This window comes from Centrocercus urophasianus, unplaced genomic scaffold (genome assembly GCF_019232065.1).
Source record: "Centrocercus urophasianus isolate 14NV4802_14NV808 unplaced genomic scaffold, USGS_Curo_1.0 seq_263, whole genome shotgun sequence".
NCBI classification, from domain to species: domain Eukaryota; kingdom Metazoa; phylum Chordata; class Aves; order Galliformes; family Phasianidae; genus Centrocercus; species Centrocercus urophasianus.
In genome coordinates, this window is record NW_024884826.1 from 1 (window position 1) to 16,273 (window position 16,273).

At 63.0% G+C, this 16,273-nt stretch overlaps 3 protein-coding genes across 3 annotated transcripts; 2 read left to right on the plus strand and 1 right to left on the minus strand.

The window, feature by feature from the left end:
• Positions 1-31: 31 nt before the first annotated feature.
• On the minus strand, positions 32-2,698 carry SYPL2 (synaptophysin like 2). The gene is made up of 6 exons (XM_042826693.1): positions 2,638-2,698; positions 2,456-2,527; positions 1,188-1,312; positions 674-875; positions 409-600; positions 32-182 (listed from the first exon to the last, which is right to left on the minus strand). Exons 1-6 carry the CDS (start codon positions 2,686-2,688, stop codon positions 51-53), a joined length of 774 nt encoding a protein of 257 aa, XP_042682627.1. The 5' UTR covers positions 2,689-2,698; the 3' UTR covers positions 32-50.
• A 943-nt stretch (positions 2,699-3,641) lies between these two features.
• PSMA5 (proteasome 20S subunit alpha 5) lies at positions 3,642-11,529 on the plus strand. The gene is made up of 9 exons (XM_042826696.1): positions 3,642-3,739; positions 4,586-4,652; positions 5,684-5,810; positions 6,748-6,815; positions 7,325-7,432; positions 7,529-7,587; positions 8,366-8,468; positions 9,512-9,598; positions 11,252-11,529. Exons 1-9 carry the CDS (start codon positions 3,711-3,713, stop codon positions 11,327-11,329), a joined length of 726 nt encoding a protein of 241 aa, XP_042682630.1. The 5' UTR covers positions 3,642-3,710; the 3' UTR covers positions 11,330-11,529.
• Positions 11,530-13,214: 1,685 nt separating this feature from the next.
• Positions 13,215-16,196, plus strand: SORT1 (sortilin 1; the record flags this gene model as incomplete). Its single annotated transcript, XM_042826695.1, has 9 exons — positions 13,215-13,373; positions 14,347-14,406; positions 14,506-14,579; positions 14,694-14,796; positions 15,155-15,319; positions 15,543-15,616; positions 15,692-15,741; positions 15,817-15,944; positions 16,015-16,196. Coding segments are annotated over exons 1-9 (995 nt in total), but the record flags the coding sequence as incomplete, so codon positions are not given.
• Between the last annotated feature and the right edge of the window lie 77 nt (positions 16,197-16,273).

The following is a 16,273-nucleotide window of genomic DNA, read 5'->3' on the forward strand; positions in this document are numbered from 1 at the left end:
GGGGGGGTGGGTGCAGGTGGGTGCAGGTGGGTGCCCCCCCCCCCCAGGGGCTACTGCTTGTCGATGGCGCCCTGCTCGGCCGCGCTGTCCCCGCGGGGCTCAGCCTTCGTGTGCCACGTCGTCTCCTTGAACACGAACCAGCAGTTCCCGGCCCACAGCAGGAAATTGATGAAGCCGAAGAGCTGCGGGGGGAGAACGGAGCTGTGGCACCACGCACCCCCCCCCCCCCCCCTCCCTCCATACAGCCCCTCCCCACGGTGCTTCGTGGTGTCACCCTTAGGTGTGCGGGCGCACGGCGCAGCGGTGGGCACTCAGCTCCGCATCCTTGTGCGTGTTGGCACCCACATGTGTGTGTCTGTGTGTGTGTGTGTTTGCACCCCAAGGTGTGTGCGCCCCCCCCCTGCTCACCACGGAGATGTTGGCCAGCCCCATGGCCGGCGTGGCGCCGGCGTTGCACACCACGTCCTGGCCCTGGCACACACTCATGGCTGCGATGAGGCTGGAGGGCCTCGTGGCCGCCTTGACGTCGCTCAGCCCTTTGCCCCACGCCGCTGCAGCCACCAGCCAGAAGAAGGCGAAGCAGACGGTGACGCAGAAGTCCTGTGGATGCCGTGGGGCCGGGCTCAGCGCCGCGCTTGCAGGGTGGGATTCGCGCCCGCCGCCCGGCCCTTACCGTGAACGGGAGCTTCTTGTTGTCGGCGTAAAGGGAATGAAAGCGCAGGTAAAGCACCAGAGCTGCCATGGTGTAGAGGAAGGAGAAGACCCCCAGGGTCACAAAGAACTCAGCCGGAGCGGAGAAGTCGCCCACCAGGTGCAGCAAGCGCGGCTCCGACTCGCCGTCGCACTCCGGCATCTCGAAGGGGATCTGGTACAACCTGGGGGGAACGGGGCCGGGGGGTGGCTGTGGCACCCGGAGGGGAGGGGATGGGGCAAAAGGGGTCCTTGGGGGAAGGGGGGCACGGAGCCGGGACCCACGGCTGTGCCCAAATCCCCTGCGGGATGCAGCAAGTGCTGCAAACCACCCACAGAGTGGAGAAGCGTCCCCGTCCCACCCTCACACCTCGTTCGGGACGCCGGCACCGAGCACGGGCTTTAACCTCACATCCCACCCAGCCCCATCCGGGTCCCTACGTGGCCACGTTGGAATCGCAGGCTGTGCAGGGGATCCCATTTCGGCCAGCCCTCACCTGAACGGGTACCCGAACTGCACGGAAATGGCGCTCATCTCTTTGGTTTCACCGCTGCACTTCACCGTGGCCCCGCTCTCACCGCTGAAAGAACCGCACGCCCCGAAAGCAAAGATGGCAAAGAGCTGCAGGATGGAAGGCAAGAGGTCAGGGGCGCCCCAGAAACCCCGCCGCCCCCATTCTTTCCCCCCCCCCCCCCCCCCCCCCCCCGGCGCTGAGTCACGGCCATGCAGGGCGCTATGCCACCCTGCAGCTGTCAGCCCTGTGCGCCAGCTCTGTGCACCGGCAGTGAAAACGGGGCCGTGGGGCACCGGGGGGGGGGAACCCTGCTCATCCCCTCTAATTTTAGGCCCAGTCCCAAGTGCTGTAGTGTCTGCACTGAGGGACGCCGCGATTTGTCCCCGTGCCCCAACAGTGGTGGCACGGCCCCGAGTGCTGCTGGGCTATGGGGAATCCTCCCAATCCTCCCAGCCAGGCTCAGTGCCACGGGGATGGGCTCCTGTGGGTGTTCCCTCGTGGACCCAGGAGTGTTGACAGCTGTCCCTGTCCCCGGTGTGGGACGTCCCCACGTGTCACGCTGCAGCGTGGCTCCCGTTCGCTCTCTGTGGCTTCTCCTCTTGCTTCCCGTTTCGGGCTGCGCTCAGGGCCTGATCCCACACAGCCAGCGCTGCTCGGGGCTGGGGGCCACAGTGGGGGCTGACCCTCCTTGGCCCCACTCCTCCAGGCAGAAGATCCCCAATGCCACCTCCCCCCCCCCCTCCCTCTGATCCCCACTCGTGCCTCAGTTTCCCTGTGCCAGACCTGTGCCGCTGAAATGCCGCCCTCCCCTCAGCCCTGAAACCCAATCCTGGCGCCATTCATAGCACGGGGGGACAGGGAGGGGGCCGTGCATTGCCCCTCCATGCCCCATACGTTCCCTCCTGAGTTTGCCACCCTCCCCTGCCCCCCACTCACCGATGGGCCCCCCTCCTCACCCCCCCACCCCTCAGGTCCCACTGTCACCGTCCCCCTGGGCACAGCACAGTGCTGCCACCTGCTCAAGGTCACCGGGGAGGCAGCATGAATTGCTCAAGCGGCCCCCACACCTGGAGCCCCTCAGGAGACCTCTGTGGGATCCCCCCCACCCTCAGCTGGGAGGGGTGCATGTGGGCAGGGGGGCTCCGAGGTCCCTCTGTGGGCATTGGGGCAATGACAGGGTACTCCAAAAATGGAGGGGGAGGGAGGCGAAAAGCTGAGGGTGCTGTGGGGGGTTGTGGGGGGGCACTCACCCATTCCAGCACCTTGACGAAGCCCAGCGGCTCCTGGAGGCGGCCCCAGCGCATCCCGGCCAGGACCCGGTCCTGCGGAACGGAGAGATCGGCGTGAACGGGGGCACCGCGGGAGCACCGGGCTGCGGAGGAAGGGGGGCACCGGGGAGCAGCGCCGGGCACGGATGGCAGCGGGGCCCTACCTGGAGCCGGGGCGTTTTGTCGCCGCCCGAGGGGGCTCCGGACTCTGCCATGGCCGCGGCCGTCGGGGCCGTCGGGGGCTGCCACCTCTTCCTCCTCCTCCGCCCGCCGCCGCCGCAGCACCGCTCTCAGAGCCGCCCCCGCTCCGCCACCCGCAGCCCCAGCGCCCCCGGGCGGGCACAGCCGCCCCGCCCCGGGCACAGCCCGGACCGCCCCCGCCCCCCCCCCCCGCGACCACCGTTCACGGGGCGGCCCCGGACCGCCCCCACCGCACCCCCCGCTCCAGTAGTGGGGTGAACCCCGCCCCCGGCACCCACCGCTCCCTCCGTCCGTCCCTCCATCCATCCCCGTCCCCCAAACCGGGACCCTCGAAGCAGCACCGACGCCGCCCGGGGCCGTTCCCGGATCCCCCACCCCAGGAACGCGGTGCATCCCCCCGCGCCCCGCCCCGCACGGTACGGGGGGAACCCCAACGACCGCGTGCGGCCGCGTACCGGGCAGGAAGCGCCGCGCGGGGGGGGAAGCGGAAGAACGGAGGAAGGGCGGCCACCCCACACTGGGGGTCCCACGCCCACGCGGGGCTCACTGCGCTCGGAGCGGAGCTGCACCCGCTGAGCACCGGCAGCCACCGGGGGTCCGCGCCCCTCACCCACCCCACGGCGCTGCCCGCTGCCCCGCGCGCCGGCATCGCATGGCCACGCCCACTTCGCATCTGACCACGCCCACTTCTTATCTGGCCACGCCCATCAATAGTTTGTCCACGCCCCCATGCACGTGTGCCCGCCCTCTCCCGCTCTGCTGCCGCTCAGCCCTCGCCCCGCCCCTCTGCTTTGGCTCCTCCCCATTCTCTCCCCGCCGAGCCCGCCCTCCTCGCCTTCTCATTGGCCACGCTCCTCTCTCTTCTCACCAATGGGCTCGCGGCGCGGGCGGAAGTGACGTGAGGGGCGGGGCTGCGCGTGCGAGTTGCGAGCCGTCGGCAGGAAGTGGATGCGAACCCGGCGAGGGCAGAGCGGCTCCGGTTCCGCTGCCGCCGCCGCGTCTCCCCCGCACCGCCCCCGCGCCCCCCGACGCCGCCATGTTCCTCACGCGCTCCGAGTACGACCGGTGAGTGCCCTTTCTCCCCCGGTCGGCCCTTCCCGCTCCCTCCTCGCCGCTCGCGGCCTGCGGCTGAGTCACGGGCCTGCTCCCACAGTCCCGCGGGGCGCGGCGGCGGGCAGTGCGGGCAGCGGCCCGGTCCCGGTGCCGCCCGTCACCCCGCGGAGCTGCGCACGATACGTGCGGAGCTGCTTCGGCCTCGTTTCTGGATTGATTCCGTTCTGTGTACGGCGCTTACAAAGCGCTTTCGGTTCCGCGCCGCCGCTGGAAGCCTGGAAGCGCCCCGAGGCCGTACGGAGAGCGTTGCTCAGCCTTAACGCGGTGCTGCGCTGCCCGGAGCGGTGGGTGCCCCATCCCTGGAGGTGCCCGAGGCCGTGAATGGAGCCCTGGGCGCCCTGAGCTGGCGGTGCACATCCAGCCCGCAGCAGCAGATAGGGAACGATCATTTCCAACCCAACCATTCTGTGACCCCGTGAGAGCCTTCCCAGTGCAGGGGCAGCAGGCTGCGTAAAACCCATTGCGGGTTTCTGTGTGGGGATGGAGCCCTCGGTCTCAGCAGTGTTTTTTGGCATTGGGAAGGGGCCTGGGGGGGCTGTGGAACATCTGCCAGTGAGGGCTTTGCCTCGTGGTGCCCGAAGCCTTGCTGCTTGAGCTCTATTTCCAGTGTCCTCAGTGCAAAGTGGGATGAGAACAACCTTCCCTCCAGCTCACTGGTGTCTGCTGTTCTGCTTGATAAGCATCCCCAGTCCAGCACTGCTGGGGTGAGGAGTGCAAAGCCCCCCTGTGTCACCTGTCCTCTGTCAGCAGGGCTTCAGCTTTCTGCCTTTCACACCATGTCTGATGTTGGTCTTGCAGGGGTGTGAACACTTTCTCTCCAGAAGGAAGGCTGTTCCAAGTGGAGTATGCAATCGAGGCCATTAAGGTATTGTCAGCACAATCTGGCTGTCATGCTGTGATGTTAAATGATCTTTCAAAGCGAGTTTGGTCAGAGAAAAGCCAGGCAGGTTTTCTCTCATGCTCTGGTCTTGCTCTGCAGTGAAACAGGGTTTGGCCGCCTTCCCAGAGCAGTGCAGTGCTGAGCACGAGTGGGAAGGCACTGCTTTCCCAATAGGTGCTGCTCCTGCCAGCAGCTCTTTGCCAGCCTTTTATGTTCAATTTGCAGTGCAGGAGGTCTGTGTCCAGCACTCAATTCCTTCCACCCAGCGGCGCCTCCTGCAGCTCCGCTCATCTGCTTTGTGTGACTGGAAGCAGCGACAGCTGCTGCAGCTTGGAACATTTACCCACAAAGCAAAACCAAACCCAAAGAGCTGCTCCCAGAATCAGAAAAGCTCATTTTGAAGCCAAAGGTCCTGAGTGCTCACACAGCCTGACTGACTGCAGAATCTGGCACTGGGGGCATCGGGTGCTTAATGTCCACAGATGCTCCCTAGGCAGCAAAAGAATGCTGTGCTTTCTCTTTGCTGCCCTGAGCTGAGGGAGTTTATTTCACAGTCTGTGATGTGGTGCCCCTTTAAAAAAGGAAAAGCCACAACTCTTCTCCCTCTGGTCTGATTTTCATTCTCTCTGCTTGCTGCTGTGCAGCTCAGAGTGAGGCACAGTTTGCTCAGGTGAATTTTCAGCCCTGGCAAGGAAGGTGGGAGGCAGCCTGTGAGCAAGCTGACCTGTGGCTGCAGAGCTGTGCGGCCTCTGTGAGCCTCTCAGTGTTCTCAGCTGATGAGAGCTGGAGCTGCTGGCTTCTGATCTGTGGGGAATATCATGGTGCTCACCTTCCCTCTGCTATGAGTGCCACTCGTAGTGCTTTCAGCTTGGCACGTCGGCCTGGACAGGATTCTGTCCTGAGGCGTCTGTCTCCAAAACGACGTGCCTGCAAATAGCATTGGCTGGCAGAGCACCGTGCAGCTGTGCTCAGCTGGTCCTGCTTGGAATGGAGGTGCTGACTGTGGCTGTTTGCAGCTCGGCTCTACGGCCATCGGCATCCAGACCTCGGAGGGCGTCTGCCTGGCCGTGGAGAAGAGGATCACCTCCCCGCTCATGGAGCCCAGCAGCATTGAGAAGATTGTAGAAATAGATTCCCATATAGGTAAGGAGAATCATGCTTCTGCTTGCCCCCAGGACGCCCGTCCGATCGTTGCTGTGTGTAAATACATACAGTAGAGCTCTGTCCCTGTGGGTTTTGAAGCTGTGTTTAAGGACAAGCCTTTCCTGTGGGCAGCTCTGGCAATCCAAGTGGGAATGCTCAGCTCTCCCCGTGAGCACCGGGTTCTGCTTGCTGGTTTTCCAGGCTGCAGGCCAGCAGGATGTGGTTACAGGAGTAGGAAGAGGCAGCTGAAGCACCCCCACCTTCAATGACCTCCCTGATGAAAGCTCGTCCCAAAATTAGATCTGGGAGGGCAGGGAATTACTGCAATGTAAAGGCTTGACTCGAGGCCAGGTTCTCCCAGAGCGCTGGTGCCTGTACCCCTGCTGCTGCACCGAGGGGGCCCACAAAGTTCTCTTTACCAAATATGTCAGTGTGAAGAGCAGGAGGCCTCCAAAATGCCCCTGTTTCCGAGGAGGTGGATGGTGGCTCTCAGGAGCTCCTGCAGGCTCTGCTTTCCTTCACTGTGCTTGTGGTGCAGCCCTTGGAACGGGAGCAGCTCGGTGCTGCTGGCTCCTGCAGGGGCAGCTGCTGAACCCCAGGGCAGGAGGGATGCATTCCCCTTCTCTTGGAAAAAGCCTCAGCTGTGTCTCCCTGAACTGGTTCACATCAGGGTGGCTGGGAAGCATCCCTGGAGCTCCTGGTGGTGCATCTGCCCTCCGGCTGCGCATCCAGCCTGGTGCAGGCACCCATAGGAAGCGCTGCCTTGCTCTGTGCCCACCCCCATCCCACCCCCATCCCACCCCGTGCTCTGCAGCGCTGCTGGCTGCTCCCACCCGGGCTCTGCTGTGTGCATTGTGGCTGGTGGGAAGCCTGGGGGAGAGCAGGTTGCAAATCACTGCTGAAATGACTCGTGGTTTCTTTCCCTCTCTGATTCCAGGGTGCGCCATGAGCGGCTTAATAGCTGATGCCAAGACTTTGATTGATAAAGCGAGAGTGGAGACTCAGGTAAGGCTTGACAGCCCTCAGAACAGCGGCGCTGGTGCTGGGGGGTCCTTGGTGTGGGATGGTGGTTGTAGGGGAGCTGGGGGCAGCGGGAGGCCTGTGAGCAGCGTGGCTTCCTGCAGCAGCTCCTGAGGACAGGCAGTGCAGCCTCTGCTGCCATTCCTCTACGTGGAGCAGGTGGGGGAATCTTATGCCAGTCCCACCCCATTCCTTCAGCGGGCACCACGAGTGTGAGGACAGTGCTCTGCCTTCCTCTTCCTGCTTGGTACCCGAGGCCCAGATGTCCCCAGCTGTTCTGGGGGACCCTTCCTCTGCTTCTCAGCTTGCTCTGCATCGAGGGCTTCAGCGCTTCCATCCCATGGCTGAGCACCTCTCCCCCTGTGTGCACTGCCTGCCAGGAGGGGCTGGGGCAAAGCTCTCAGTGGGGTGTTCCTGCAGAGCAGCCTGTGAATGATCCAGGACTGTCACCTTTGGGGAGCAGAGCGATAATCTGAAGCCCTGTTTTCCTGCAGAATCACTGGTTCACTTACAATGAAACCATGACCGTGGAGAGCGTGACGCAGGCTGTGTCCAACCTGGCGCTGCAGTTTGGGGAGGAGGATGCAGACCCCGGTGCAATGGTGTGTAACGGTGGGCTGGGCTGCTCCAGGACCCCCCTGTGTCCCCCTGCCTCTGCCCTCAGCCCTGCCTGACCCACTGGCTGCTTTCTGTTGCAGTCTCGTCCGTTTGGTGTCGCGCTGCTTTTTGGAGGAGTTGATGAGAAGGGACCTCAGCTGTAAGTTCTGCTCTGTAACCCTGGGAAGAGACAAAACCTCAAAGTGAAGCAGCCCAAGGCTTTTTAATGACTTGTGGTTTTCCATAAGCCAAACCCTTGGGGTTTATCCCATTGTGCCCCTGACATGTGTGGCAACGCATTGAAGCCTTCCCTGCAAAACAAGGGCCACAGCAGCATGACTGCAGGCTGCTTGCTCAGGATTGCAGAGAATGCAGCCTCTTTAGTGAACCCTTTGCTTTTCTTCCTGTGGTTTCCTGGGCGGCAGGGAGGTGTTAAAGCTCTCCTTGTCCTGAGTTTATCCCTACCTTTCCCTAAAGGAGTAGCAAAGCCGGGGTAACATAATATCTGCAGCCGTCTGTGACATTCCTCGGGGAGGCGGAGTGCTTGAAACCCGAACTGGTGCTTCAAACACAGCCTCTGCTGGAGGCGGGCACGGCTCAGCACGGCCAGCCCAAAAAAGTCTCTCCTTGGTCTCCCTCCCGGGAGCAGGGCTGAAAACCTGCTGATTTTGTTAAGGAAAAACAGGGAAGGGGAGAAACGTTCTGCCACGAGCGCGGAGGGCGGCGTTGGGCTGCACCGCTTTCCTCCCGGCCCGTCAGCACAGCGTGGGGCTGCAGGCAGGCGCCGAGTGCTTCTCACACCTCGCTGCTGCTGAGAGCTCAGCCTGTGCTCCTGTGCAGCCCTGGGGTGCAGCAGGGCCGTGGCTCTGCGTGGGGTTGGATTCCCCCGGTGCAGGATGCTCTGCTCCTCCGCTCGCTGACGCTTGCGCTCCCTGCAGGTTTCACATGGACCCTTCAGGGACCTTCGTGCAGTGCGATGCCAGGGCCATCGGCTCTGCCTCGGAGGGAGCGCAGAGCTCGCTGCAGGAGGTGTACCACAAGGTAAAGGCTGAGGGCAGGGAGCTGCGCCAGGCCGGGCCTTGGCAGCTGCTGCAGCCATGGGATGTGGCACGGAGCTGCTCTGTGTGAGCAGCACAGCAACAGCAGCCTCTCTGCAGGCTGGGGCTGCTCAGCAACACGAGCCTGGTGTGCAGCGTGCCGGGCTGCGCCGCCAGCAGGTGATAATTGAGCCCGTGTCAGGAAGCACTCTATAAATAAGTGCTGCTGCACGGCCGGGCTGCATTGGGGCTCCGTGTGGCTGCAGCCCAGAGGGGAAGGAGCAGAGCGAGAGGCAGAACGTCCTTCCCCCAGGTGTGCAGCTCCGAGCAGCCGAGCTGATGGCTTTTTGAGCCCTCGTCATATCTGATATTCAGAACCAGCTTTCTCCTCTCTGTGGGAGGGGAGCTGCCTGCTCCGTGTCAGAGGAAATCAAACGCTGTAATGAAAAGCATAATTAATGCTGTTGATTGCCTTGAAGACTTTCAGCCTAAGCCTCCATAATCTAATTAAGCAGCAGAATTGCCAGCGTTCTGTGTTCCGTGGCTCATTCACCATCTTCCCAGCGCAGTTACTGCACACACAGCCATCATCCATCTGAACGCTGTGCAGCCTTCTGGCTCTGGCTCCCCTCATGCAGGGATTTGTGTTATTAAAGCACAAAGGCTTCTGCCAGCAGCCCGGCTCGTGGGGGAGCTGCTCGGTAGGCAGTAAGCAGTGAAGGGAAGCGGGCCCTGGTGCCCTGCTCCTCACAGGAAGGTTGGAGAGCCCAGCTTAAGGGCTCTTAAGCTTCAGAAGAAGAGATACAGGAGCAGGAAGTCGCCATCCTTGAAATCGTCGCTGTCCTTCCCAAGCAGCGTGCTTTGATCTCCTGTTGATACAGCAGATAACTTGATAAGCTTTTAAATTCACTGCCAGTGGCAGCTTAAGGGATTAGAGAGGAGAAGCAGGGAGAGCAGCGCGCTGCTGCAGTTAAAGGGGTAACGGAGGAAACGCTTCCTTGGGCATCAGCAGAGCGGTGAGGGAATGCTTTGTGCTTTGTTTCACAGTCCATGACGCTGAAAGAAGCCATCAAATCTTCCCTCGTCATCCTGAAGCAAGTGATGGAGGAGAAACTGAATGCAACCAACATTGAGGTAAGCGGGGATCCGTGAGCGGCTGGGGGCGGCCCTGCGGTTTGAACGGCCTGCTGGCAGCGGGGGGCTGGGGAGCATTGGGAGCCTGGGTTTGGTTTGTGGATGTGTGCAACCTGCCTGCGTGCCGGGCTGCCCAGCAGTGCTGGTGCAAGCAGTGCTGGGCTGCAGGGCCGCATGGGGGTGAGTGCAGGCCCTGCTGCCCTTCCCCAAGCCGAGCCAGCTGCCGTGCCAGCAGGATCGCTTCTTCTTCCCCCGTGTTCAGCCATTCTTTTTTCCCCTGCCACTCGTAATATTAGAAGGAATGAAAATCATACAGCTCCTGGACTTGCTATATACAGGCCGGGATGGTGGCCAAAAATCCCTCGGGCAGAAGGGCTGGAGAGGTGAAGCCTGCAGGAATGGCTGTGCTGTGCCAAGCTGCAGCCCTCGCGGGGCTCAGTGCCAGGCAGTTGTGTGCCGGCCCTGCAGCCTCCGTGGTGCTGCTCAGGTAGTGATGGTCAGCATGGAGACCAGCAGAACCTTCCCAGCTCCTTAATGATAACGGGCAGACGAGGAGCGAGGCTGGTGGATAGAGTTTGCTTCTATTTCTGGCAGGCTATGAGATGCCAGACCTTTCAGAATCGTGTTGTTCTGACTCTGCTCCTGCTGTTCTCCCATTCCTGTCCTCTGAGCTCTGGCAGTCCGTTTCCCAAACAGCCTTCAAGTCTGCACCCCGTGGTTTTTATTAACTGCTGCTGCTGGAGGCTCTCCTGACTCAACTGCCTTCATCAGGAGGGAAGGAGCCACGCGCTGCTCAGAACGATGCCAGGCCGCCTTCTGCTCCCCAGCTGCTCCCCATCACACGCAGAGCAGCTCGATCCTGAGCAGCTTCAGGGCTCCTCTGCTGTGCAGCGAGGGGCACGGAGGCAGTGCTGATGTACAGCATCCTTACGGCCCCGTCTGACAGGGCTTAACTGTGCTTGGCAGGGCTCTGAGCCTGTGGAGGAATCGCTGGGGTTAAGCACGAGAGGAATGTGCTGAGGATTAAAAGGTCGCCATCGACTCAAGTCGCCCTTCTGCTTGAAAATCTTTCACTGGCGGAGCTGCTTTGCTTTCCAGCTTTGCACGACTGTGCCGTGCTCTGCTTTTTAGGCCCTCTTTCCTGCGTGGGGTTTTTCCAGCAAGGGGAAGAGGAGGGGATGTGGTGATGGGAGAAGCAGAATCCATGGGCACCAATGGAGCCTGAAACGGTTTTATGCTTTCATGTGAATTATTCCCTGCGAAGGCTGGAAGGGAAGGGGGGGGTTGGTGGAGTTTTGGTGCCAGGTCGGCACGTCTGCATGATTTGGGCTCTCTGGGGGCATCTGGAAGCCTGAGGAGCTCCCTTAGCAGAGCATCCTTCCCCAGCGAGCAGCAGCGGGGCCTGGGAGCTCCCCATAGATGTTCCCTTCCACTGCTACTATGAGGAGACTGAGTCAATTAAAAGCTATTTCTGTGGCAGGCTGCTATTTTAGGGAATCAAAGAGCGTGTTACGGGGTGGGATGATCTTGCTGGGCTGGCAGATCAGGCAGCAGGGAAGGAACAGCTGCTCCGTCTGCTGCTCTCCGTTCCCTGCCCCGTGCTGTCACTGCACATATGTGGGCACACTTCACCCCTTGCTCCTTCTCTTTCAGCTTGCCACTGTGGAGCCGGGCATGAAGTTCCACATGTACACGAAAGAGGAGCTGGAAGAGGTCATCAAGGACATCTGAAAGGGACAGAGCCTCCCTCGAAGGTTCATTCCCCCGATCAAAGCGAACTGACTCTCAGTTCCTTCCAGTACCTGCGATTTTATTTCCAGCAGCATCTGTAATTGCTCTTCTCGGAAGGCTCTTATGGTTTTTTTACAGTCTCTGTACATAATGGATCTCTACAGTAAGAGGAAATGACAATAAATCATTTTGTTACTCTATCCTGGGTTCCTGGAAGGAGGAGGGGGGGATTCCTGAGGGCTGAGCACAGAGCAGGTGAGGACAGCATCGGCACGGCCGGGCTGCAGCGCCTGCCTGCTTCAGGCACGAGTCTCCCTCTCGTGGAGGCCGCAGCGCTCCTGTTTGCTGCAGCCCTGACCTGGGAGCGCAGAGCAGTGAACCTTTGCTCCCCAGCTGAGCAGAACTCGTGGCTTCTGCTGCTGCCGTCTGTGTCCTCCACGTGGTGCCCGGGAGCTGCAGCTCGGTGCAGGCATGGCGACGTGCACAGCACCGCCCCACAACCACAGCTTCACCCTACCAGCACCCAGCCCTGCAGGCAGCAGCGCCAGCACCAACCCTGTGCCTCCCACCCCAACGGAGACGTCGCTGTGTTGGCAGAGGGGAAAGCACCCATCTATTAACTTTTTTCCTCTCTTGCTGCTGCCAAACAGATGCAGGAAACGCGACAGCTGAGTCCCTGCCCCATTCCTTTGCAGAGCCGAGGGGCAGTGCCAGCCCTGCAGTGCCTGTGGACTTTGTCCTTTGGGGCCACATCCCTGCACCAGGCTCGGGCTGCTGCCCCATCCGCTGCCTCCCTGCTGTGCTGCTCCTCACCCTGTTTGTGTCCCGGGGAACAAAAAGCCGATTCTTCCAAGCCGGCCCTGTGATGGAGAATGACCCTTTGTGCCCTGTTCTGGGGCAGAGCGGGGCACGGTGCTGGGTGTGCAGCTGGGGGGGCTCAGAGGCTTGGGGCAAGGGCATGGGGATGTGGAGATGTGGGGCAGCTTCCCCTGGGAGAGCATGTAGGGTCTCTGGATGATGAGCTGTGCCCCCAAAACCAGGAGTTCTGCCCTCAAACTGACAGTTTTGGCCCCAAACCACGAGCGGGGTCCGAAAATTAGGAGCTATGCCTTAAAATGAGGAGCTGTGGGCCGCAGCTTGGAACGGGGTCCCAAAACCGCGAGCTGTACTCCCCCAAAAATGAGAGATTCGCCCCCAAATCGGGTGTTGTGCCCCCAAACCGGGTGTCCCAAAGCTGGGCGCTGCGTCCCCCACTGCCGCCCCATAACCGCACTTATAACGCCCCACAGCCACGTGCTGCGCGCTAAAACCGGCTGTTTTGCCCCACAGCCGGCAGTTCTGCCCCCAAAACCACGATTTATGCCTCCAAATCAGCTGCATCCCAAAACCGGGCGCTGTGCCCCACGCCTCCGAAATCAGGAGTTTTACCCCAAATCCCTGAGCGCCGCCCTTGTCGTCGTTCCCCCCCGCCCCCCAAGTCCGGCTGGGCTCGGCGCGCCCCCACGCCCAGCTACCTGTCGCCTCGACCAATCAAAAAATCGCTCGGCCGCCCCCCGGTCACAGCCAATCAGAGGGCTGTCGTTAGGTGGATAAGAACTCACGGGCCGGATGAGAGGGGCGGGCTCGCACCCATCGGACTAGCGCCGAGAGCCAATCGCGACAGGAGAACGGTGATGATTGACGCAGAAGAGAGCTAATCGGAATGCTACCCCGGTGGAGGCGGTTCGCCGGTGTTGAGCGACGTCCTCTTGAGCCAGTCACCCGGCGGGGGCGCGGCGAGGGGGCGTGCCGCGGATCTCTGTTAACCAATGGGGCGTGGCGGACAGGCGAGGAGGCGGGGCGAGGCCGGTGCGGGCGCGGGGCGGCGGCGGCGACCGGAGTCGCCATGGGCCCGCGCGGGGCGGCGCGGCTGACGGTGGCGGTGGCGGCGGTGGCGTTGGCGGCGGCTCTGCGGGCGTCCACGGGCGGAGGGCAGGAGGAGGGCGGGGAGGGCTGCGGGGGGCTGCGCGGCGTCACGGCCGTGCTGGGCAACAACACGCACCAGGTGAGCGGCGGGCGGGGCGGGCGGCGGGCGGCGGGACGGGAGGAGAGAGGGACCCCCGCACCGCCACCGCCCGGCGGCCGTGGGACGGACGGGAAGGAGTCGCCCCGCCCCCCCCCCTCGGTGTGACAGCGGGCGGACGGACGGACAGAGCGAGGCAGGGAGGGACGGACGGACCCCGGGGCGCGCACCGGGCTGGGCGGGGGACGGACGGACGGACGGACGGACGGACGGACTGACGGACGGGGAGCGCCTTGCCGCCTCCTCCGGTGCAGACAGAGGTCGGTTCTGGAGCCGGTAGGGCGGCTGGACAGACAGGCGGACAGCGGCTGTTGGTGACCCCGTCCTGCCTGGGTGGGACAGACGGACAGACGGACAGCTCCGTCATGCGCCTGTGGATGCACGGACAGACGGACGGACGGACTCACAGACAGCCCCGTCCCGCAGCGCAGGGTGCCCCACCACAACCGCCCCCCCCCCCCCCCTCCTTACAACGGCGTCCTCCGCCACCGCTCCCCGCAGGGTGCGCCCGCTCTGCCGGCCCGGCCGGTCGTTAATTGTCGCTAATTGGCACCCGGGGACGGGCGCCGCTGGGACGCACCGGGAGCGCGGAGTGGGACGTGGGTGGCGCGGCCCGGTGTCGCATTCGGTGTCCACGCCGAGGTCACCGCTCAGCCGGGGCTCTTTTCCATCCCTTCCCCTTTTCCCCATTCCCTCCTCCTTGCAGGGAGGCGCGGGGCGGCGCTACCCGTGCGGGCGCTGTTTGAGCAACGGGGACGGCGGCGGTGGCCTCATTTCCTCCCCTTCCTGAGCAGAGCCTCCCCGCCCCGCCGCCAGCACCGACCGCTCCCCGCACCCCCCGACCCCCCCATCCCCGTGCCCTGCATCCAACTCCCGGGGTTGGGGACGCTCAGGGGCTCCGTGTCCCCATCCCTGCGCTGCACAACGGAGGCCATTCCTTCCTTCTCTCTCTCAGTGCGTCTTCGACGACCTCAGCGGCTCCGTGTCCCTGTCGTGGGTGGGCGATAGCACGGGGGTAAGATGGGGCTGAGGGCTGCGGGTGCCGCTGCCCCGCTGAGGGGCTGTGGGGTTGGGGGACCCCCGGTGCTGAGCCCTGCACGCTGTGCTCCTGCAGGTCATCCTTGTGCTGACCACGTTCCAGGTGCCCTGGGTGATTGTGATCTCTGGGCAGTCCAAGCTGTACCGCAGGTACCGACCCCCCCCCCCCCCCCGGATCAGAGGGGGGGGGGGGAGTCTTGCAGGCAAGACCACCAAGGGGGTCCCGGTGGTGCTGACAGCTGTGCCGTGTGCATCCCGTTACAGTGAGGACTATGGGAAGACCTTCAAGGACATCACCAACCTCATCAACAACACCTTCATCCGCACCGAGTTTGGCATGGCCATCAGCCCCGACAACTCGGGGAAGGTGGGAACCCCATGCCTTGACCCACACCCTCAACCCTAACCATTAACCCCAACCCCCAACTGAAACCTTGACCCAAACCCCCAACCCTGCCCCTTAACTTCTACTCCCAACCCAACCCCTAAACCCTCCCCATTAGTCCCTACCCCTAACCCCAACCCCAACCATTCACCCCTAACCCAAGCCCCCAACCAAAACCCTGACCCAAACCCCCAACCCCTCCCATTAACCCCTACCCCTGACCCATAACTGAAACCCTGACCCCTCACCTAACCCCTAAGCCTAACCCTTAACTGCTAACCCAAACCCCTGGCACTCAGCGAGGTTTCAGTGCTGAGCCCTGTGCTGTGTCCCATCCCAGGTCATCCTGACAGGTGATGTCTCTGGTGGCAGCCGCGGCGGCCGCATCTTCCGCTCATCTGACTTTGCCAAGAACTTTGTGCAGACCGAGCTGCCCTTCCACCCTCTGGCACAGATCTCCTACCACCCGCAGGACTCCAACCGCCTGCTGGCACTCAGCACCGACGTACGGCCACAGGGCTGGGGATGTGGTGGGGAGGGGGAGGTGGAGGGGAGGGGGATATGGTGAGGATGAGACGGGGGGGGGAGGGGGAGGGGGTGGGGAGGGGGGTGTTGGGGGGACGGGGACTGGGGGGGGATGGGGGACGAGGGGAACACAGTGGAGAGGGGGACGCGGCGAGGATGGGGACAGAGCCGTGCCATTGATGAGTGGAGTTCGTCTTTTGCAGAATGGCCTCTGGGTCTCCAAGGACTTTGGGGAGCGCTGGGAGCAGATCCACAGAGCTGTCTGCCTGGCCAAGTGGTGAGCGCCCGCCCGGTGTCTGCGGTGCCGGGACGGTGCTGCCCCGTCGCTGCCTCCATCACGGCTCTCTTCCAGGGGTGCAAACGACACCATCTTCTTCACCGCCTACCTGAACGGCTCCTGCAGTGAGTGCCGCCCCCCCGCTGTCCCCGCAGAGCGCGGGGCGCCCCGTTAACCCGCCGCCCCTTGTCCCCAAGAAGCTGACCTCGGCTTCCTGGAGCTGAAGAAAACCACCGACTTCGGCAAAACCTTCAAAGTCATCGGCACCAAGATCTACTCCTTCGGGCTGGGCGGCCGCTTCCTCTTCGCCTCCGTCATGACGGAGAAGGTGGCCGCCCCCTCCCTGCGCCCCTCCATCGGCGCATGGAGGAGCTGGGCTGAGGCTGTGGGTCCTGCAGGGCTTCACGCGGCGCATCCACGTCTCGCTGGACCAAGGTGAGAGCTGGAGCATGGCGCAGCTGCCCTCCGTCGGCCACGAGCAGTTCTACTCCATCCTGGCTGCCAACGACGACCTGGTGTTCATGCATGTGGATGAGCCGGGCGGTGAGCGGGGCTGGGATGAGGAGGGGATGTGGAAGGGGTGAGGATGGGGGTGGGATGGGGATGGAGGTGTGATGGGGTGAGGAGGGGGATGGGGTGAGGAGGGGGATGGGGTGA